The sequence below is a fragment of the Triturus cristatus genome, chromosome 1_2, assembly GCF_964204655.1.
Source record: "Triturus cristatus chromosome 1_2, aTriCri1.1, whole genome shotgun sequence".
Lineage (NCBI taxonomy): Eukaryota > Metazoa > Chordata > Amphibia > Caudata > Salamandridae > Triturus > Triturus cristatus.
Window position 1 is genome coordinate 1,186,926,785 of NC_140580.1, and position 24,955 is coordinate 1,186,951,739.

The window sequence follows — 24,955 nt, forward strand, 5'->3', positions numbered from 1 at the left end:
CACCCACTGTAGACCACCCACAAGACACCCACCGTAGACCACCCATAGACCCCCACTGTAGACCACCCATAGACCCCCACTGTAGACCACCCATAAAACCCCACTGTAGGCTACCCACAAGAACCCCACTGGAGACTACCCCTAAGACCCCCACTGTAGACCACCCATAGACACCCAATGTAGACTACCCATAAGACATCCACTGTAGACCACCCATAAGACATCCACTGTAGACCACCCATAAGACATCCACTGTAGACCACCCATAAAACCCCACTGTAGACTACCCACAAGACACCCACTGTAGACCACCCATAGACCCCCACTGTAGACTACCCATAAGACCCCCACTGTAAACTACCCACTAGACCCCTCCGTAGACCACCCATAAGACCCCCACTGTAGGCTACCGATAAGACACCCTTTGTAGACCACCCATAAGACACCCACTGTAGACTACCCATAAGACCCTCACTGTACACTACCCATAAGACACCCACTGTAGACTACCCATAAGATCCCCACTATAGACCACCCATAAGACCCCCATTGTAGACTACCCATAAGACCCCCACTGTAGACTACCCATAAGACCCCCATTGTAGACCACCCATAAGACCCCCACTGTAGACTACCCATAAGACCCTCATTGTAGATCACCCATACGACCCCCATTGTAGACTACCCCCAAGACCCCCACTGTAGACCACCCGTAAGACCCCCATTGTAGGCTACCCATAAAACCCCACTGTAGACTACCCATAAGACCCCCACTGTAGACTACCTATAAAACCCCACTGTAGACTACCCACAAGAACCCCACTGGAGACTATAGACAAGCACCCAATGGAGACTACCCATAAGACACCCACTGTAGACCACCCATAGACCCCCACTGTAGACCACCCATAGACCCCCACTGTAGACCACCCATAAAACCCCACTGTAGGCTACCCACAAGAACCCCACTGGAGACTACCCCTAAGACCCCCACTGTAGACCACCCATAGACACCCAATGTAGACCACCCATAAGACATCCACTGTAGACCACCCATAAGACATCCACTGTAGACCACCCATAAGACATCCACTGTAGACCACCCATAAAACCCCACTGTAGACTACCCACAAGACACCCACTGTAGACCACCCATAGACCCCCACTGTAGACTACCCATAAGACCCCCACTGTAAACTACCCACTAGACCCCTCCGTAGACCACCCATAAGACCCCCACTGTAGGCTACCGATAAGACACCCTTTGTAGACCACCCATAAGACACCCACTGTAGACTACCCATAAGACCCTCACTGTAGACTACCCATAAGACACCCACTGTAGACTACCCATAAGATCCCCACTATAGACCACCCATAAGACCCCCATTGTAGACTACCCATAAGACCCCCACTGTAGACTACCCATAAGACCCCCATTGTAGACCACCCATAAGACCCCCACTGTAGACTACCCATAAGACCCTCATTGTAGATCACCCATAAGACCCCCATTGTAGACTACCCCCAAGACCCCCACTGTAGACCACCCGTAAGACCCCCATTGTAGGCTACCCATAAAACCCCACTGTAGACTACCCATAAGACCCCCACTGTAGACTACCTATAAAACCCCACTGTAGACTACCCACAAGAACCCCACTGGAGACTATAGACAAGCGCCCAATGGAGACTACCCATAAGACACCCACTGTAGACCACCCACAAGACACCCACCGTAGACCACCCATAGACCCCCACTGTAGACCACCCATAGACCCCCACTGTAGACCACCCATAAAACCCCACTGTAGGCTACCCACAAGAACCCCACTGGAGACTACCCCTAAGACCCCCACTGTAGACCACCCATAGACACCCAATGTAGACTACCCATAAGACATCCACTGTAGACCACCCATAAGACATCCACTGTAGACCACCCATAAGACATCCACTGTAGACCACCCATAAAACCCCACTGTAGACTACCCACAAGACACCCACTGTAGACCACCCATAGACCCCCACTGTAGACTACCCATAAGACCCCCACTGTAAACTACCCACTAGACCCCTCCGTAGACCACCCATAAGACCCCCACTGTAGGCTACCGATAAGACACCCTTTGTAGACCACCCATAAGACACCCACTGTAGACTACCCATAAGACCCTCACTGTACACTACCCATAAGACACCCACTGTAGACTACCCATAAGATCCCCACTATAGACCACCCATAAGACCCCCATTGTAGACTACCCATAAGACCCCCACTGTAGACTACCCATAAGACCCCCATTGTAGACCACCCATAAGACCCCCACTGTAGACTACCCATAAGACCCTCATTGTAGATCACCCATACGACCCCCATTGTAGACTACCCCCAAGACCCCCACTGTAGACCACCCGTAAGACCCCCATTGTAGGCTACCCATAAAACCCCACTGTAGACTACCCATAAGACCCCCACTGTAGACTACCTATAAAACCCCACTGTAGACTACCCACAAGAACCCCACTGGAGACTATAGACAAGCACCCAATGGAGACTACCCATAAGACACCCACTGTAGACCACCCATAGACCCCCACTGTAGACCACCCATAGACCCCCACTGTAGACCACCCATAAAACCCCACTGTAGGCTACCCACAAGAACCCCACTGGAGACTACCCCTAAGACCCCCACTGTAGACCACCCATAGACACCCAATGTAGACCACCCATAAGACATCCACTGTAGACCACCCATAAGACATCCACTGTAGACCACCCATAAGACATCCACTGTAGACCACCCATAAAACCCCACTGTAGACTACCCACAAGACACCCACTGTAGACCACCCATAGACCCCCACTGTAGACTACCCATAAGACCCCCACTGTAAACTACCCACTAGACCCCTCCGTAGACCACCCATAAGACCCCCACTGTAGGCTACCGATAAGACACCCTTTGTAGACCACCCATAAGACACCCACTGTAGACTACCCATAAGACCCTCACTGTAGACTACCCATAAGACACCCACTGTAGACTACCCATAAGATCCCCACTATAGACCACCCATAAGACCCCCATTGTAGACTACCCATAAGACCCCCACTGTAGACTACCCATAAGACCCCCATTGTAGACCACCCATAAGACCCCCACTGTAGACTACCCATAAGACCCTCATTGTAGATCACCCATAAGACCCCCATTGTAGACTACCCCCAAGACCCCCACTGTAGACCACCCGTAAGACCCCCATTGTAGGCTACCCATAAAACCCCACTGTAGACTACCCATAAGACCCCCACTGTAGACTACCTATAAAACCCCACTGTAGACTACCCACAAGAACCCCACTGGAGACTATAGACAAGCACCCAATGGAGACTACCCATAAGACACCCACTGTAGACCACCCACAAGACACCCACCGTAGACCACCCATAGACCCCCACTGTAGACCACCCATAGACCCCCACTGTAGACCACCCATAAAACCCCACTGTAGACTACCCACAAGACCCCCACTGTAGGCTACCCACAAGAACCCCACTGGAGACTACCCCTAAGACCCCCACTGTAGACCACCCATAAGACACCCAATGTAGACTACCCATAAGACATCTACTGTAGACCACCCATAAGACATCCACTGTAGACTACCCATAAAACCCCACTGTAGACTACCCACAAGACACCCACTGTAGACCACCCATAGACCCCCACTGTAGACTACCCATAAGACCCCCACTGTAAACTACCCACTAGACCCCTCCGTAGACCACCCATAAGATCCCCACTGTAGGCTACCGATAAGACACCCTTTGTAGACCACCCATAAGACACCCACTGTAGACTACCCGTAAGACCCTCACTGTAGACTACCCATAAGACACCCACTGTAGACTACCCATAAGACCCCCACTATAGACCACCCCTAAGACCCCCATTGTAGACTACCCATAAGACCCCCACTGTAGACTACCCATAAGACCCCCATTGTAGACCACCCATAAGACCCCCACTGTAGACTACCCATAAGACCCCCATTGTAGACCACCCTTAAGACCCCCATTGTAGACTACCCCCAAGACCCCCACTGTAGACCACCCGTAAGACCCCCATTGTAGGCTAACCATAAAACCCCACTGTAGACCACACACAAGACACCCACTCCACTCCCGCCTGCTTCATACATGGTTTATTAGGAGGCAGCAGCCCAGGGCATCAGGCATGTATCCTGCTCGCCTCCACTTGTTGGGCTTTCTCTATTTCTGTGTCTGCCCAACACACCTCTGGATGAGCTTTTGTGAGACAGCTCAGAATTCTACTCCTTGCACTAAAGTCACCTCTGAGTGGGTTCCGTGATACTGCACATCTGCACAGTAGAGATGCTTGTACCCGAGTCTGGACGACTGGCTGCTAAAAAAAATGTTTTCATAAATGCCAGAGGGCAACAAACACAACAGTAAAATACATATTCCAACAGGAAAATCTATCACTTCCTGAAAACAGGGCAGAGACCCTAATGAGCCATAGTGAGGTAGACTGATGCCAAAGGGTGAGGACTCGGGAGGGGTCATGTATGCTGAGCCCAGATAGATGAGGAGCTGAGAAGAGCCCCAAGGTGGTGGAAGCCAACTTCAGGGAGATTAGGGCCTGCAAGGGACCCCAATGTGGTGGAAGCCAACCCAGAGTGATGGGAACCACAAGAGATCCCAAGGAAGTGGAAGACAACCCCAGAGGGATGAGGACCTGCGAGCGACCCCAAGGTGGTGGAAACCAACCCCAGAGGGATGAGGACCTGCGAGCGACCCCAAGCTCATGAAACACAACCCCAGAGGGATGAGGACCTGCGAGCTGTCCCAAGTTGGTGGAAGCCGACCCCAGAGGGATGAGGGCCTGCAAGGGACCCCAAGCTGGTGGAAGCCAACCCCAGAGGGAAGAGGACCTGCGAGGAGTGCCAAGGTGGTGGAAGCCAACCCCAGAGGGATGAGGGCCTGCGAGGGACCCGAAGGTGATGGAAGCCAACATCAGGGAGATTAGGACCTGCAAGGGACCCCAAGGTGGTGGAAGCCAACCCCAGAGGGATGAGGACCTGCACGGGACCCCAAGATGGTGGAAGCCATCCCCAAAGGATATAGGTCCTGTGAGACATGTAACGACCTTAAAGTGACCTCAACATCAGGTAACCCAAACCTTGACAGATGAGGACCGAGAGGGAACCGAACTGGTGAGCTAATCCTAGAATGATAAGGACCCAATACTGACCCCAAGACAGGATAAGCCAACTCCATATGTTTGAGGATACGAGCAGGACCTCCAACGTGGTATGAAGTAACCCCACAGGGATGATAACTTTAAAGAAACCCCAAGGTGTTGAAAGCTAACCCCAGAGGGTTTAGGACCCGAGAGGAACCCCAAGACAGTGTAAGCCAACCCTAGGATGATGAGGCCCAAAGAGTAACCCCAACGCAGAGTGAGCCGATCCCAGATGGGTGAGGGTCCTAGAGTGACCACAGAAAGGTGTAAGCGAACCCCAGAGAACCGATGACCCAAGAGGGACCCCAAGGTGGGGTAAGCTGACCTTTAACGGATGAGGACCTGAGAGGGACTCCTAAGGTGATGTAAGATGACTCCAGAGGGATGAGGACCCACTGACCCCCAATGAAGCTAACCCCAGAGTTGAGGACCAGAGAGGGACCCCCAAAGTGGGTAAGGCAATCCTAGTCAGATGAGGATCTGAGAGGGACTCCAGGGAGGTGTAAGCCAACCCCAGAAAGATGAGGCGCCAAGGAGGATTCCCAAGGCAGTGCAAGCCAACCCCAGAGGGTTGAGGAGCAAAGAGAGACCCCCAAATTGGGGTAAGGCACCCCAAGACAGATGAGGATCCGAGAGGGACTCCAGGGCAGTCTAAGCCAACCCCAGAGGAATAAGGACTGAAGAGTGGGCCCCAAAGTGTGAGGAAGCTCACCTCAAAGGGATGAATACCCACTATAGTACTCCATGGTGGTGTAAGCTGACCCCAGAGGGATAAGGACCTGGAAGGGATGTCAGAGTGGGGGTATGGTAACCTCGGGTGGATGAGGACTCAATAACCCTGGGTAGATGCAAACCAACCTCAGAAAGATAAGGACCCCCAAGGCAGTGTAAGCCAATCCCAGAGGGTTTAGGACCAGAGAGGTAAAGCAACCACAGACAGATGAGGACCGGAGTGGGAGCCCAGGGAGATGTAAGCCAACCCCAGAAAGATGAGCCACCAAGAAGTGCCCCCAAGGCAGTGTAAGCAAACCCCAGAGAGTTGAGGACCAGAGAGAGACCCCCAAATTAAGGTAAAGCCACCATAGACAGATGAAGACCGCAGTGGGAGCCCAGGGAGATGTAAGTCAAAGCCAGAAAGATAAGGACCCTAGAAGAACTCCCAAGGCAGTGTAAGTCAATCCCAGAGGGTTGAGGAACAGAGAGGGACCCGCAAAGTGAGGTAAAGCAACCATAGACAGATGAGCCAAGAAGGACACCAAAGGAAGGTACATGCACACCCTTGGTATAGTCTTGAGGTTTAACAATTGAATCTGTGTTTTGCGTGCGACCGGGGTATCACTATATCATCAATCAGTGTAACGGTTCAATGAGTGAGAAGCATTACCCTGCCGGACAACGTCCCCCGATGGCACAGCCAGGCTGCAACTAGGAGGTTAATCCACTTCTATACAATAAGTAGGCAACAGTTCGACATGGAAGTAAAGTTTTATACCACAGTGATTTGGATTTTCCAGTGGGCCTTTCCGAAGAAATACGGTTCAAACCCAATAGTCCATCAAACCCAATGCATTTCGGGTAGAACCCTTCATCAGGGGCAATTTATGTCTACAAAACAATGAAAAGGAGACTGCGAATGTAAATCTGGACTCATAGAGAGCACTAGTATAATGATAATCACAAAAATAATCTAAATGCGAAATGAACCTTGAGTGCCCCATTGAAGTGGTGGAAAAACCAAAAAACGTGCTTTGAAGCCTTTTGCAAGCGAGGTACCGGTGAAGAAATGAAAAGTGCACCGAAGAAAACATGTGAAAATGCAACTAAGTGAACATGATAAATCAACGTCTGAAACCATGTGGCGTGATCGTTCAACCTGTAAAACGCCATTCCATGACGGAAAAGTGAAAAAGCATGCAGAGAATGTAGCAATTCTGTGCGGGCGGAAGGTGATTGGACTCTTACTTCAGTTCCGACATTTGCAAAATTATAACAGTGCAGGGCATCACGCATAACGTTATACCATGATACTTCTCCTGAGGCTTGAGCCGGGAGAGAGGCACCACAGATTTAGAGCGGTAGTGAGGGCTCCCTTACATTGGTACTATATTTATTTTCCTAAGCACTTTGATTTGCGAATTTGCACACGGGAGTGAGGACCACTTCCCGATATTTTTAAAGCTTTTAATTTGTGTTGAAGGGCTTTTTAATACAATTTGTGAATTTTAAAAACATTTGTGATTCTTGATTGCACTTGGGTCACCTTACTCTTACCTGTGCCCTGTCTCCCGAGCAGGCATTCCCTGCGTGTGCGTGCTTCGTGGGCAGGCGGAGGCGGCCATCTTGGGAGAACTAAGGGTAGCAGGCTAGTTCTTTAGATGCCTGGCTATTTAGGGAGACGCTGGCGCGTGTGCGCAGCGGGCACGCCGCTGGCACGCCGAAGGCGCGCCCAAGGCAAGCCCGTCTGCGCCCATCCGCGCTCGGGTCGCGCACAGCGCCCAAACCCCTGGACCGTTGATATCAGGTGAGATTTTAAAATACTCCAACTCTAGAGAGGCATTACTGGAATTGAAAGGGTCATTTAAGAACTCTGATTGCTTCTGCTTGGCCATGGACTCAGGGCCTTCTATGTCAATTGGGTCTTGCTCAAATTGCAATATGGCGCTTCCCAACATTCTTTACCAGCAGGTTAAGACTAAGAAGGCCCACAATACACGGGCCGGCTCTATGGGTAAAACTATTAGTTGTATTTTGATTAATGCGAGGTCTTTAGTAAAACATAGCATAGAGTGCGCTAATCTGATGGAGGATAATGGTATAAAGTTAGCATTCATTACGGAAGGATGTATGACGTTACAACGCACACTTTTACAACGCATGCACTTACAACGCATTTTTTACAACGCATAATCCATTACAACGCATGACATTACAACGCATGACACTACAACGCATTTTTAAAAAATACCTTTACAACGCATTGCCATTACAACGCATACTACCTTTACAACGCATACCATTACAACGCATTATATTAAATTACATTTAAGGTAAGTATTAGATAGTATAGGGGTAAAAATTACTATTCTAACTCCAGGGGGTGCAACAGTAGGGTAAGTGTTGGATAGTGTAGGGGTAAAAATTACTATTCTAACTCCAGGGGGTGCAACAGTAGGGTAAGTGTTGGATAGTATAGGGGTAAAAATTACTATTCTAACTCCAGGGGGTGCATCAGTAGGGTAAGTGTTGGATAGTATAGGGGTAAAAATTACTATTCTAACTCCAGGGGGTGCATCAGTAGGGTAAGTGTTGGATAGTATAGGGGTAAAAATTACTATTCTAACTCCAGGGGGTGCATCAGTAGGGTAAGTGTTGGATAGAATAGGGGTAAAAATTACTATTCTAACTCCAGGGGGTGCATCAGTAGGGTAAGTGTTGGATAGTATAGGGGTAAAAATTACTATTCTAACTCCAGGGGGTGCATCAGTAGGGTAAGTGTTGGATAGTATAGGGGTAAAAATTACTATTCTAACTCCAGGGGGTGCATCAGTAGGGTAAGTGTTGGATAGTATAGGGGTAAAAATTACTATTCTAACTCCAGGGGGTGCATCAGTAGGGTAAGTGTTGGATAGTATAGGGGTAAAAATTACTATTCTAACTCCAGGGGGTGCATCAGTAGGGTAAGTGTTGGATAGTATAGGGGTAAAAATTACTATTCTAACTCCAGGGGGTGCATCAGTAGGGTAAGTGTTGGATAGTATAGGGGTAAAAATTACTATTCTAACTCCAGGGGGTGCAACAGTAGGGTAAGTGTTGGATAGTATAGGGGTAAAAATTACTATTCTAACTCCAGGGGGTGCATCAGTAGGGTAAGTGTTGGATAGTATAGGGGTAAAAATTACTATTCTAACTCCAGGGGGTGCATCAGTAGGGTAAGTGTTGGATAGTATAGGGGTAAAAATTACTATTCTAACTCCAGGGGGTGCATCAGTAGGGTAAGTGTTGGATAGAATAGGGGTAAAAATTACTATTCTAACTCCAGGGGGTGCATCAGTAGGGTAAGTGTTGGATAGTTTAGGGGTAAAAATTACTATTCTAACTCCAGGGGGTGCATCAGTAGGGTAAGTGTTGGATAGTATAGGGGTAAAAATTACTATTCTAACTCCAGGGGGTGCATCAGTAGGGTAAGTGTTGGATAGTATAGGGGTAAAAATTACTATTCTAACTCCAGGGGGTGCATCAGTAGGGTAAGTGTTGGATAGTATAGGGGTAAAAATTACTATTCTAACTCCAGGGGGTGCATCAGTAGGGTAAGTGTTGGATAGTATAGGGGTAAAAATTACTATTCTAACTCCAGGGGGTGCAACAGTAGGGTAAGTGTTGGATAGTGTAGTGTAATATTATGCGTTGTAATGGTATGCGTTGTAATGGTAGTATGCGTTGTAATGGAATGCGTTGTAAAGGTAGTTTTTAAAAATGCGTTGTAATGGTATGCGTTGTAATGTCATGCGTTGTAATGGATTATGCGTTGTAAAAAATGCGTTGTAAAGGTAGTGCGTTGTAAAAGTTGCGTTGTAAAGGTTGTTCCCCATTACGGAAACGTGGACAGATGAGGCGTCCGGACCAGACCTGGTGAAAGCCACTCCACCTGGCTTCCAGTGCGAGGTCCTTAACAGGCCAAATAGGAAAGGAGGCGGGCTGGCAATCATTCACCATAACTCCATTCATGGAACTTTTAAACCTGTAAATTTGCCTACTTGCGAAGCCCTTTCTTTTAACCTTAGTTTAACACATCATCATTCCCCCAAGGGCACTCTACTATATAGCGTTACAACAAACAAATGATGGACGGAATGCTGACAATGCATACATTCTCCCCCAGTCAAGAGATCTGGGTTAAATCCATCGTTCTTTTGCCCACTACACCACCCCAGTTTAGACATGGCCATATGCAAATCAGTCTTGACCCTGTGCCTCATGGGAACAGTCCAGCCCGAACTGCCAAGCCATGTCTTCCCTGGACCGGAATCAAGCATCCTAGGACCGGTTTCTGGCTATCAGCCGTCATCAGCCAGGATAGCTTGACTCCAGTGGCGTAGTGAGCACGGGTCCCACGTCTGGGAATACCCATCCCACTTAGGGCGAAAAGCGTTACAACAAACAAATGATGGACGGAATGCTGACAATGCATACATTCTCCCCCAGTCAAGAGATCTGGGTTAAATCCATCGTTCTTTTGCCCACTACACCACCCCAGTTTAGACATGGCCATATGCAAATCAGTCTTGACCCTGTGCCTCATGGGAACAGTCCAGCCCGAACTGCCAAGCCATGTCTTCCCTGGACCGGAATCAAGCATCCTAGGACCGGTTTCTGGCTATCAGCCGTCATCAGCCAGGATAGCTTGACTCCAGTGGCGTAGTGAGCACGGGTCCCACGTCTGGGAATACCCATCCCACTTAGGGCGAAAAGCGTTACAACAAACAAATGATGGACGGAATGCTGACGATGCATACATTCTCCCCCAGTCAAGAGATCTGGGTTAAATCCATCGTTCTTTTGCCCACTACACCACCCCAGTTTAGACATGGCCATATGCAAATCAGTCTTGACCCTGTGCCTCATGGGAACAGTCCAGCCCGAACTGCCAAGCCATGTCTTCCCTGGACCGGAATCAAGCATCCTAGGACCGGTTTCTGGCTATCAGCCGTCATCAGCCAGGATAGCTTGACTCCAGTGGCGTAGTGAGCACGGGTCCCACGTCTGGGAATACCCATCCCACTTAGGGCGAAAAGCGTTACAACAAACAAATGATGGACGGAATGCTGACAATGCATACATTCTCCCCCAGTCAAGAGATCTGGGTTAAATCCATCGTTCTTTTGCCCACTACACCACCCCAGTTTAGACATGGCCATATGCAAATCAGTCTTGACCCTGTGCCTCATGGGAACAGTCCAGCCCGAACTGCCAAGCCATGTCTTCCCTGGACCGGAATCAAGCATCCTAGGACCGGTTTCTGGCTATCAGCCGTCATCAGCCAGGATAGCTTGACTCCAGTGGCGTAGTGAGCACGGGTCCCACGTCTGGGAATACCCATCCCACTTAGGGCGAAAAGCGTTACAACAAACAAATGATGGACGGAATGCTGACAATGCATACATTCTCCCCCAGTCAAGAGATCTGGGTTAAATCCATCGTTCTTTTGCCCACTACACCACCCCAGTTTAGACATGGCCATATGCAAATCAGTCTTGACCCTGTGCCTCATGGGAACAGTCCAGCCCGAACTGCCAAGCCATGTCTTCCCTGGACCGGAATCAAGCATCCTAGGACCGGTTTCTGGCTATCAGCCGTCATCAGCCAGGATAGCTTGACTCCAGTGGCGTAGTGAGCACGGGTCCCACGTCTGGGAATACCCATCCCACTTAGGGCGAAAAGCGTTGCAACAAACAAATGATGGACGGAATGCTGACAATGCATACATTCTCCCCCAGTCAAGAGATCTGGGTTAAATCCATCAAGCATCCTAGGACCGGTTTCTGGCTATCTGACTGGGGGAGAATGTCTGCATTGTCAGCATTCCGTCCATCATTTGTTTGTTGTAACGCTTTTCGCCCTAAGTGGGATGGGTATTCCCAGACGTGGAACCCGTGCTCACTACGCCACTGGAGTCAAGCTATCCTGGCTGATGACGGCTGATAGCCAGAAACCGGTCCTAGGATGCTTGATTCCGGTCCAGGGAAGACATGGCTTAGCAGTTCGGGCTGGACTGTTCCCATGAGGCACAGGGTCAAGACTGATTTGCATATGGCCATGTTTAAACTGGGGTGGTGTAGTGGGCAAAAGAACGATGGATTTAACCCAGATCTCTTGACTGGGGGAGAATGTCTGCATTGTCAGCATTCCGTCCATCATTTGTTTGTTGTAACGCTTTTCGCCCTAAGTGGGATGGGTATTCCCAGACGTGGGACCCGTGCTCACTACGCCACTGGAGTCAAGCTATCCTGGCTGATGACGGCTGATAGCCAGAAACCGGTCCTAGGATGCTTGATTCCGGTCCAGGGAAGACATGGCTTAGCAGTTCGGGCTGGACTGTTCCCATGAGGCACAGGGTCAAGACTGATTTGCATATGGCCATGTTTAAACTGGGGTGGTGTAGTGGGCAAAAGAACGATGGATTTAACCCAGATCTCTTGACTGGGGGAGAATGTCTGCATTGTCAGCATTCCGTCCATCATTTGTTTGTTGTAACGCTTTTCGCCCTAAGTGGGATGGGTATTCCCAGACGTGGGACCCGTGCTCACTACGCCACTGGAGTCAAGCTATCCTGGCTGATGACGGCTGATAGCCAGAAACCGGTCCTAGGATGCTTGATTCCGGTCCAGGGAAGACATGGCTTAGCAGTTCGGGCTGGACTGTTCCCATGAGGCACAGGGTCAAGACTGATTTGCATATGGCCATGTTTAAACTGGGGTGGTGTAGTGGGCAAAAGAACGATGGATTTAACCCAGATCTCTTGACTGGGGGAGAATGTCTGCATTGTCAGCATTCCGTCCATCATTTGTTTGTTGTAACGCTTTTCGCCCTAAGTGGGATGGGTATTCCCAGACGTGGGACCCGTGCTCACTACGCCACTGGAGTCAAGCTATCCTGGCTGATGACGGCTGATAGCCAGAAACCGGTCCTAGGATGCTTGATTCCGGTCCAGGGAAGACATGGCTTAGCAGTTCGGGCTGGACTGTTCCCATGAGGCACAGGGTCAAGACTGATTTGCATATGGCCATGTTTAAACTGGGGTGGTGTAGTGGGCAAAAGAACGATGGATTTAACCCAGATCTCTTGACTGGGGGAGAATGTCTGCATTGTCAGCATTCCGTCCATCATTTGTTTGTTGTAACGCTTTTCGCCCTAAGTGGGATGGGTATTCCCAGACGTGGGACCCGTGCTCACTACGCCACTGGAGTCAAGCTATCCTGGCTGATGACGGCTGATAGCCAGAAACCGGTCCTAGGATGCTTGATTCCGGTCCAGGGAAGACATGGCTTAGCAGTTCGGGCTGGACTGTTCCCATGAGGCACAGGGTCAAGACTGATTTGCATATGGCCATGTTTAAACTGGGGTGGTGTAGTGGGCAAAAGAACGATGGATTTAACCCAGATCTCTTGACTGGGGGAGAATGTCTGCATTGTCAGCATTCCGTCCATCATTTGTTTGTTGTAACGCTTTTCGCCCTAAGTGGGATGGGTATTCCCAGACGTGGGACCCGTGCTCACTACGCCACTGGAGTCAAGCTATCCTGGCTGATGACGGCTGATAGCCAGAAACCGGTCCTAGGATGCTTGATTCCGGTCCAGGGAAGACATGGCTTAGCAGTTCGGGCTGGACTGTTCCCATGAGGCACAGGGTCAAGACTGATTTGCATATGGCCATGTTTAAACTGGGGTGGTGTAGTGGGCAAAAGAACGATGGATTTAACCCAGATCTCTTGACTGGGGGAGAATGTCTGCATTGTCAGCATTCCGTCCATCATTTGTTTGTTGTAACGCTTTTCGCCCTAAGTGGGATGGGTATTCCCAGACGTGGGACCCGTGCTCACTACGCCACTGGAGTCAAGCTATCCTGGCTGATGACGGCTGATAGCCAGAAACCGGTCCTAGGATGCTTGATTCCGGTCCAGGGAAGACATGGCTTAGCAGTTCGGGCTGGACTGTTCCCATGAGGCACAGGGTCAAGACTGATTTGCATATGGCCATGTTTAAACTGGGGTGGTGTAGTGGGCAAAAGAACGATGGATTTAACCCAGATCTCTTGACTGGGGGAGAATGTCTGCATTGTCAGCATTCCGTCCATCATTTGTTTGTTGTAACGCTTTTCGCCCTAAGTGGGATGGGTATTCCCAGACGTGGGACCCGTGCTCACTACGCCACTGGAGTCAAGCTATCCTGGCTGATGACGGCTGATAGCCAGAAACCGGTCCTAGGATGCTTGATTCCGGTCCAGGGAAGACATGGCTTAGCAGTTCGGGCTGGACTGTTCCCATGAGGCACAGGGTCAAGACTGATTTGCATATGGCCATGTTTAAACTGGGGTGGTGTAGTGGGCAAAAGAACGATGGATTTAACCCAGATCTCTTGACTGGGGGAGAATGTCTGCATTGTCAGCATTCCGTCCATCATTTGTTTGTTGTAACACTCTACTATATAGGACACCAGGAGCTAGACATTCCTTCTTCCCTTCCCTGGGGAATTTACTGGAAGAAGCTCTTCTGTGTGACTCATGTACCATCCTGGGAGATTTTAATTTCTATCTGGAACTCCCTAATGACCCGGAGACAGTTAGGTTATTGGAATTGATGGACTCTGCGGAGCTCACACAGTATGTTCGAGGACCCTCTCACCTAGCTGGTCACGCCTTGGATGGTGTTTTTTCTAATTACGCAGGGTTGTCTTTTGTGGGTCTATTGCCCTTGGTTTGGTCTGATCACGCTGCTGCTCTGTTTGATCTCAATTTGAAGAGTTAAAAGATTAAGGGCAGAGATTCTAGAGAACAGATTGAAATCAGAGCCTGGAACAGGGTGGATGCGGGGACTTTGCATGAAGTCCTGACCTCTTCAGCTGGCCATGTAACGCTGGGAACTGAAGAAGTGGTAGCCTCATACACTAGATGGCTCTCTCATGCATGCGAAGAATTAGCCCCTCGTAAATTTATCATTCCGAAAAGAGCTCTCCCCCGGCCCCATGGTACACAGAGGAGATAAAAATGCAAAAGTGTACTTGCAAACGGCTGGAGCGTAATTGGAGGAAAGGGTACCTCGATACTGAGAAGGTATTATATAAATCCAGCCTGCAAATCTATAAGCAAGCGGTTCGGTTGGCCAAACAGAAATATTACTCATCCCAAATAGAAATGGCCAAGAACTCCTCTAGAGAGCTTTTTCATACGGTCTCCAAGTTGGCCATTTTGAGGCCATCCACCATCCAGTCTAGCCCTGATCTTTGCGAAGAGATTGCCATGTTCTTTCGGACAAAGGTTAAAAATATATTTTCAGTCCTCTGTGACCTAAATAAGGATGCCTCGACTGAAGTTATTGAGCTGGAACACTCAAATTTTCCGTCGGGGACCATGAAGGATTTTAACCCACTGACGGTGCAGGACACTCTGGATCTGTTAACAGGTGCTAAATCTGGTTCACCTTTAGATCCATGCCCACTGAAAATTATCAAACTGGCCCCTGTTCCTATTGCACTGTGTCTTACTTCCATTTTTAATGGTATGTACGAAGGTGGACAGTTTCCTAAACAATGGAAGATGGCTTCCATACTACCTCTTTTTAAAAAAGCCCAGCCTTGACCCTCATGATCCCAATAACTTTCGGCCAATCTCCCGCCTTCCTCTTCCCACGAAGATGGTAGAAAAGGCGATGAATAGACAACTCAGTGCCTTCCTGAAGAAAGCCCAAGTGTTGGACTCATCCCAATACGGTTTCAGAGAAGGACATAGCACTGAGTCTGCCCTGATTAAAGCCACAGAGGAGATTAGATCAGCAGTGGACCAGGGAGGTAGGGCAGCCCTGATCTTGCTAGATCTTTCAGCCGCATTTGACACGGTCCATCATGGAAGGTTGATGGACCGTCTAAGAGAATGCGGTGTAGAGGGCAAAGCTTGGGAGTTGCTTAATTCATTTCTCTCCGACAGAAGCCAGATAGTAGCATTGGGGAAATTTCAATCAAATATTTTTTCATTACCATGCGGCGTCCCGCAGGGGTCGTCCCTGAGCCCGACTCTCTTTAATGTATATGTTTCAACCTTGGCACCAGTTATTAGTGCTTACGGGTTTGGGATCACCTCGTACGCAGACGATACGCAAATTGCGGTATCGCTACTACCTGGCAAAGAAACCGGATTGGACAGGCGCTTCCAGTCCTGTATGGAAGAAGTTGGACGATGGATGGCAGGTGACTGCTTGAGGCTGAACTCGGATAAAACCGAGGTGATGTTGTTTGGAAACAACCCCAACTTTTGGACCCCCTAATGGTGGCCGACTTCACTGGGGTCACTCCCCATCCCAGCTAAGAAGGTAAAAAATTTGGGGATCCTGCTGGATGGGAAACTTTCCATGGGAGCCCAGGTCAGTGCGGTAGTTTCCAAAACAGGGTACGTTTTAAGAACCGTGAAGAAGGTCTTGAATCTTCTGCCGCTAGACTGCCGCAAAACAGTGGTTACGGCCCTGGTTTTATCAAGGCTGGACTATTGCAAGAGTTTATATTTAAACATACAAAAAAAACTGTTGCACAAGCTTCAGATGCTCCAAAATGCCGCAGCCAGACTCCTTACGGGTACCCCCAAATTTGCCCCGATCTTCAATGTGAAAAAAAAACTGCACTGGCTCCCGGTTAGAAACCGGGTACAGTTTAAATCACTATGCATGGTGTTCAAGGCATTGCATGGAGAGGGATCGGACCACCTTAAAAGGCAATTTCAATGGTATAAACCAATGTGCACGCTTCGATCGTCAGAAGCGAAATTGACTGCCGTCCCGTCAACAAAAAAAGCCCACTGGGGCAGCCGAAGCTTCACCTTTTGTGCCGTAAAGGCCTGGAATGAGCTCCCATTTCATTTGAGAAGTGCCAATAATCTGTTAAGTTTTAGAAAGGACTTGAAGACCTGGCTTTTTGATAAATAATCCTGCCTGCCCTGGCCTTGTCTAAAGAGAAGTAACTAGCGCCAGGACACCTTCGGGTAATCGTGCGCTTTAGAAATCGCCTTAACATTAACATTAACATGATACATGCATGCAGAGAATGCCAAAATTCGAAATGGGCTTGATTCTTTCTACGGTTCTGATAGAAAGCAGGAATCCCATGAGTGAAGGCCAGTGCATGAGTGTCACGAACATGCGGGGTGGTAAAAATAGAAAAAGTCACCAGAAATGCAAATCGTCCTTACAGCAGGACGTTCAAAGTCCCAAGAACTTTATTCATGTACCCAGTTGAAAATGAGCAAAGGGAGTGGAGGCTAAAGTGAAATAATGGTTAGGGAGAACGAAAGAGCTGAAATGTATGGGATAGTTTGTGACCGAAGGTGAACAGTTGAGGGCCATCTTGGAATGGTCCCTCTACACGAGTGAAGGCTTAGTAAAATACATTCCAAGTAGAAAGAAATGATACATACTGAATAAAGGTGAGAACAGGGATAATGTAGAGTTGGGGATAAACATCAACTTAGAAAGAAGAAATCGAAAAAAGGTAAGAATAAGGTCATGTTAAGATGGAAACTTGGTAGTGGTAGAAACATAGAGAATCCTACAGTGCCATACAAACTGAAAATGTGGAGGGACAGATGCAGAAGCATGAAGGTCAAAGGGGTTCTCAAGAAATCATACTGTACAGTGCAAACTGAAAATTAAAATGTAAAGGAACAGATACCGAGCATGAAGGTCAAAGAAGATCACAAAAAACAGCTATGATCTATCCGGTCATTAAGTCCATTCAGTGTGAGAGTGTCCAGCAATTTAATCCAGAAGGTTTCTCTTTGGAGGGGGTATTTATGGTTGCTCCTACCTTAACATGTTTCTACAGCTTCAAGTACCAGGAATCTGAGTTGGCTTATGTTATGTTTTAACTCCATGAAGTGTTTAGCTACTGCAGATTTATGATTCAAAGTTCTGATGTTGCATTTGTGTTTGTTCACTCGGATTTTAATTGTACGTTCGGTTTTCCCCACATGTCCAAATCCGCGTGGGCATTTCAACAAGTAAACCACGTTTTTGGTGTCACAGGTGGCATTGACGTTCAATTTAATTTTAGGTTCTTTGCGTGGATGGGTCATTGAATTACCTTTGATACTATTGTTGAAATTATTGCAGTTCAAACATGGGATTGTACCCTGATATGTGGGAGTCCCTCTAGTCAATCTTGGTCTTGAAAGACTTTCTTTGATGTTTATACTTCGTTTGTAGATGAACAGGGGTGGTTCTGAAAAGAGTCCTTTGAAGTCAGGTTCTGACTGTAACATGGGCCAATGTGTGAGGATAATCTGCTTCAATTTTGGAACATTTTGACATTAAGACCATACGATCTGTTTTGCTATGTTGAGTGTGGGTTAGGAGCCCTTCGCGGGTTTTAGTGCTAGATCTGATGTTAGCCTGATCGAGAATTTCAGGAGGCTATCCCCTGTCATTGAAACGTTGAAACATTTCAGAAATGTTGGTGGATAATTTAACGGGGTTAGACGTAATGCGTTTCACGTGGAGTAGCTGGGAATAGGGCAAATGTTTCTTCAATGAGTGCTGATGGAAGCTGTTATAATGCAACAGATTGTTGCAATCAGTTTCTTTTCTGAAAGTATTGGTTTCAAATTCGTTCTGAGTTTTGGTACTGGAAACGTCTAGGAAGTTGATAATGGTATCGCTGATGTTATGGGTGAATCCAATGCGGTCATTGACAACATTAAGCTGTTGTATGGGATCACAAGATTGTGTTTGGAACCTTTCCAACGCAGGAAAATGTCATCTATGTACCGACTGTATATAGCAAGGTTGTCAATCCAGGGTTCGACTGTTATGGTATGGTCAAGATCGAACTTGTTTATGAACAAATTGGCGTAGCAGGGTGCTGCGCAATTGCCCATAGAAGTTCCCTTCAGTTGAAGAAATTATTCTTGCCCATGGCAGTGTAAGTCAGCCACAGAGGGTTAAAGACCAGAAAGGGACCCCCAAAGTGGGGTAAGGCAACCCTAGACAGATGAGGATCCGAGAGGGACTCCAGGGTGGTATAAGCCAACCACAGAGGGTTAAAGACCAGAAAGGGACCCCCAAAGTGGGGTAAGGCAACCCTAGACTGATGAGGATCTGAGAGGGACTCCAGAGTGGTGTAAGCCAACCCCAGAAAGATGAGGACCCAAGAAGGACACCAAGGCAGTGTAAGCCAACCCCAGGGGGTTGAGGACCAGAGAGGGACCCCCAAACTGAGGTAAAGCAACCACAGACAGATGAGGACCCGAGTGGGAGCCCAGGTAGGTGTAAGCCAAACCCAGAAATATCAGGCACCAAGGAGGACTCCCAAGGTAGTGTAAGCTGACCCCAGAGGGTTGAGGAGCAGAGAGACACCCCCAAAGTGGGGTAAGGCAACCCTAGACAGATGAGGATCCAAGGGGGACTCTAGGGCAGTCTATGCCAACCCCAGAGGAATAAGGACTAAAGAGTGGACCCCAAAGTGTGGGGAAGCTCACCTCAAAGGGATGAATACCCACTAGAGTACTCCAGGGGGGTGTAAGCCAACCCCAGAAAGATGAGGAGCCAAGAAGGACACCAAGTCACTGTAAGCCAACCCCAGAGGGTTGAGGACCAGAGAGGGACCCCCAAATTGACGTAAAGCAACCATACACCGATGAAGACCCAAGTGAGAGCCCAGGGAGGTGTAAGCCAACCCCAGAAATATGAGGCGCCAAGGAGGACTCCCAAGGCAGTGTAATCCAACCCCAGAGAGTTGAGGAACAGAGAGAGACCCCCAAAGTGAGGTAAGGCAACACTAGACAGTGGAGGACCTGAGAAGGACACCAAGGCAGTGTAATCCAACCCCAGGAATAGAGACTGAAGAGGGGACCCCAAAGCATGGAGAAAGCCAGCCTCAAAGGGATGAATACCCAAAAGGGTTCCCCAAGATGGTGTAAGGTGAACCCAGAGGGATAAGGATCTGGGGGGGACCTCAAAGCTGAGTGTGGTAACCTCAGGTGGATGAGGGCTCGATAAGACCCCAGGGAGGTGTCAACCAACCCCAGAACGATAAGGACCCCCAAGGCAGTGTAAGCGAACCCCAGAATGATGAGTATCCCCTAGGTGTGGTAAGCTAAGTGAATTTGTAGATTCCGACATTGGAAAACTAACATCTTTAAAAGCACATTATTTCGTCCAAGTTACTGTCCTAATTATGAGACTTTAATGCTAGAATTTGTGGATCTACCCAGTACCCTGCTAATTATGAGATTGTATTGATAGAATTAATTATTAAATTGACACAAGATTTGTTTCTCATGAGGCTTCCAGGAAAATCTGCAAATGTGAATGATTGTGATATAATTTGTGTCCTTCTGCTGTTCTCTGTGAACTGATACTTAATTTTCACTTTGAATCAGTAACCGTGTTACTCTTTGAATTTTAGTGAAAAGTACAAGGAGCAGTTTCTGAACCGTGACCTGAAGGTGTTCTCTGCCGACCCGCTGCTGGTGTACCCCACTCACTATGCGGATGAACCTGCCTGGCTCAGTGATACTGAGACATCCACTCTATGGGACAATGATGCAGTGGCCACGCACTGGAGTGGCTCACAAAAAACCCTAAAGGATTCTCGGTTAGACCCACTCCATGGACTGCGTCCGGCCTCTCATGATGAACTCTGACAGTGGTAGCCTCAGTCTGATGACCGGTGAAAGCACGTGACCGCTACTGCAGCTGGCTGGCCTCCAGGTACAGCAATTGCCACTACCAGCCTCTGTCTGACCTCCAGACAACAGAACTGGTACCCAAGGTCTCCCTCTGAATCCCTGGGAGCAACTACTGGTCTCATCTCCCAGGTCAAGGCTTGCCACCCATGGCTCTCATCTAACCGTCACACACAGACTTCATCTGACCCCCAGAGAAAACACCTGGTACCAAGGTCTACATCTGACCCCCCAGAATCCAGAACTGACATTCCTTCATCTGATCTCCAGCAAGAACTGGTACTGAGGAATGATCTCACCCTAACAGACCCCCCAGAGACCTGAGCTCACTCTCCTTCATCTGACTTCCTGAGAGACCTGGTACCAAGGTCTCCATCTGATCCCCAGGGTTCAGAACTGACACTCCTTCATCTGATCTCCAGCAAGCCTTGGAACTGAGGGCTTCCTCTGAGCCCCCCACCCCTTCAAGGACCGGATCTCACTTTCCTTCATCTGACCTCCTGAGAGACTTGGTACCAAGGTCTCCATCTGATCCCCATGGTCCAGAACTGACAGTCCATCATCTGATCTCCAGCGAGACCTGGTATTAAGTTCTCCATCCGCCCCCGACCATAACTAACACTCCTTCATCTGATCTCTGTACAGGAGATTTGCTACCCATGGTCTCTATCTGATCACCCAGAGTCCAGACCTGACATGCCTGCTCCATCTGGTCCCCAGAGTGAAACCCTTGTACCCAATGACTCCAACTGGTCTTCAGGGACTAGACCGAACACTACTTCACCGTCTCACCTCCATGAAGGGAGCTGTTACCATGTAATCTCTTGTTGGGTGCACTTGTGTGGGTTCTTCTGGGCCTGGGTGGACAGCCACCAATATCTGACCTGACACATTCGAACCTGTGGAGTTTGCTTCTTGAGGCTGTTTACAACCTTTTCCTGGAATGGACCAATCAGATACCTGGCAATGAACTGGCAACACCATGTTAAATGTCCCTTCGTGGGATACGGCTCAGCCTGCACTCTGTAGTTCTTTAGATAATGACAAAAATCAACAAAGAGGTTTACAATAAAAATGAACTAACAAGGGATCCCATCCCCTCTCCTGTGTTGCTGCTCAGGGTGAGGCCGTCTGAGAGATGGACTTGTCAGTACCAATGATAGACGCTGCAGGTGACTCTGTCTTTGAGATGGACCTACTGGTGCTAGAGATTCATGTGTAGTTCAGAAGCTGTGTGTGACTGTGCAGGGGCATGGAGCTGCGGGTACCAACGTTTCATGTGTAGAGAAGCTGTGAGTGACTCTGTGTCTGGAAGATGGGCCTCCCGGTACCAATGATTCATGTGAGGAGAAGCTGTGAGTGACTCTGTGTCTCATAGATGGGCCTCCCGGTACCAATGATTCATGTGTAGAAAAGCAGTGAGTGACTCTGTGTCTAGAAGATGGGCCTCCTGGTACCAACAATTTATGTGCAGAAAAGCTGTGAATGTTTCTGTGTCTGGTGGATGGGCATCCCGGTACCAATGATTCATGTGAGGAGAAGCTGTGAGTGGCTCTGTGTCTGATGGATGGGCCTCCCGGTACCAATGATTCATGTGTAGAGAAGCTGTGACTGACTCTGTGTCTGGAAGAAGGGCCTCCCGGTACCAACACTTCATGTGAGGAGAAGCTGTGAGTGGCTCTGTGTCTGATGGATGGGCCTCCCAGTACCAATGATTCATGTGAGGAGAAGCTGTGAGTGGCTCTGTGTCTGATGGATGGGCCTCCGGTACTAACGATTCATGAGAGGAGAACCTGTGAGTGACTCTGTGTCTGGGAGATGGGCCTCCCGGTACCAATGATTCATGTGCTGAGAAGCTGTGAGTGACTCTGTGTCTGGAAGATGGGCCTCCCGGTACCAATGATTCATGTGAGGAGAAGCTGTGAGTGAATCTGTGTCTGGAAGATGGGCCTCCCAGTACCAACGCTTCATGTGAGGAGAAGCGGCGAGTGGCTCTGTGTCTGATGGATCGGCCTCCTGGCACCAATGATTCATGTGAGGAGAAGCTGTCAGCAACTCTGTGTCTGGAAGATGGGCCTCCCGGTACCAACGCTTCATGTGTAGAGAAGCTGTGATTGACCCTGTGTCTGGAATATGGACCTCCCGGTACCAACGCTTCATGCGTAGAGAAGCTGTGAGTGACTCTGTGTCTGGGAGATGGGCCTCCCGGTACCAATGATTCATGTGCAGAGAAGCTGTGAGTGACTCTGTGTCTGGTAGATGGGCCTCCCGGTACCAATTATTCATGTGGATAGAAGCGGCGAGTGGCTCTGTGTCTGATGGATGGGCCTCCCGGTACCCACGATTCATGCGAGGAGAAGCTCTGAGTGACTCTGTGTCTGGAAGATGGGCCTCCTGGTACCAATGATTCATGTGAGGAGAAGCTGTGAAGGACCCTGTGTCTGGAAGATGGGCCTCCCGGTACCAACGCTTCATGTGTAGAGAAGCTGTGAGTGACTCTGTGTCTGGAAGATGGGCCTCCCGGTACCAACGCTTCATGTGTAGAGAAGCTGTGAGTGACTCTGTGTCTGGGAGATGGGCCTCCCGGTACCAATGATTCATGTGCAGAGAAGCTGTGAGTGACACTGTGTCTGGGAGATGGGCCTCTAGGTACCAACGCTTCATTTGCAGAGAAGCGATGAGTGACTCTGTGCCTGCTAGATGGACCTGCAGGTGCCTGGGAGGTGACTCTACCTGGTAGATGTGCCTCCCGGGACCAATGATTTATGTCCAGAAAAACTGTGAGTCACTCTGTGTCTGTGAGAGGGGCCTCCTGGTACCAATGATTCATGTGTAGAGAAGCAGTGAGTGACTCTGTCTGGAAGATGGGCCTCCCGCTACCAATGATTTATGTGTAGAGAAGCTGTGAGTGACTCTGTGTCTGGAAGATGGGCCTCCCGGTGCCAATGATTCATGTGTAGAGAAGCTGTGAGTGACTCTGTGTCTGTGAGAAGGACCTCCCGGTACCAACGCTTCATGTGCAGAGAAGCGATGAGTGACTCTGTGCCTGCTAGATGGACCTGCAGATGCCTGGGAGGTGACTCTACCTGGTAGATGTGCCTCCCGGGACCAATGATTTATGTCCAGAGAAACTGTGAGTGACTCTGTGTCTGTGAGATGGGCCACCCGGTACCAACGTTTCATGTGTAGAGAAGCTGTGAGTGAGACTGTGTCTGGGAGATGGGCCTCCCGGTACCAACGCTTCATGTGCAGAGAAGCGATGAGTGACTCTGTGCCTGCTAGATGGACCTGCAGGTGCCTGGGAGGTGACTCTACCTGGTAGATGTGCCTCCCGGGACCAATGATTTATGTCGAGAGAAACTGTGAGTGACTCTATGTCTGTGAGATGGGCCACCCAGTACCAATGATTCATCTGTAAAGAAGCTGTGAGTGACTCTGGAAGATGGGCCTCCCGATACCAATGATTTATCTGCAGAGAAGCTGTGAGTGACTCTGTGTCTGGTAGATGGGCCTCCCGGTACCAATGATTCACGTGTAGAGAAGCTGCGACTGACTCTGTGTCTCGGAGATGGGCCTCCCGGTACAAATGATTCATGTGCAGAGAAGCTGTGCGGGATTCTGTGTCTGTAAGATGGGCCTCCCGGTACTAACGATTCATGTGAGGAGAAGCTGTGAGTGACTCTGTGTCTGGAAGATGGGCCTACCGGTACCAACGCTTCATGTGTAGAGAAGCTGTAAGTGACTGTGTCTGATAGATGGGCCTCCCGGTACCAATAATTCACGTGTAGAGAAGTTGTGACTGACTCTGTGTCTCGGAGATGGGCCTCCCGGTACCAATGATTCATGTGTAGAGAAGCAGTGAGTGATTCTGTGTCTAGAAGATGGGCCTCCTGGCACCAATGATTCATGTGAGGAGAAGCTGTGAGTGACTCTGTGTCTCATAGATGGGCCTCCCGGTACCAATGATTCATGTGTAGAGAAGCAGTGAGTGATTCTGTGTCTAGATGATGGGCCTCCTGGTACCAACAATTTATGTGCAGAAAAGCTGTGAATGTCTCTGTGTCTGGTGGATGGGCCTCCCGGTACCAATGATTCATGTGAGGAGAAGCTGTGAGTGGCTCTGTGTCTGATGGATGGGCCTCCCGGTACCAATGATTCATGTGTAGAGGAGCTGTGACTGACTGTGTCTGGAAGAAGGGCCTCCCGGTACCAACGCTTCATGTGAGGAGAAGCTGTGAGTGGCT

At 49.1% G+C, this 24,955-nt stretch overlaps 1 protein-coding gene across 1 annotated transcript in view; it reads left to right on the forward strand.

The window, feature by feature from the left end:
* The window catches only part of CERCAM (cerebral endothelial cell adhesion molecule), a 306,391-nt gene extending 284,585 nt beyond the window's left edge, over positions 1-21,806 (forward strand). The window contains exon 12 of the mRNA XM_085614124.1: positions 20,432-21,806. Within this exon, the coding sequence (XP_085470250.1) occupies positions 20,432-20,669 (238 nt within the window). The 3' untranslated portion in view covers positions 20,670-21,806. The remainder of the gene's footprint in view (positions 1-20,431) is intronic.
* Positions 21,807-24,955: the final 3,149 nt, after the last annotated feature.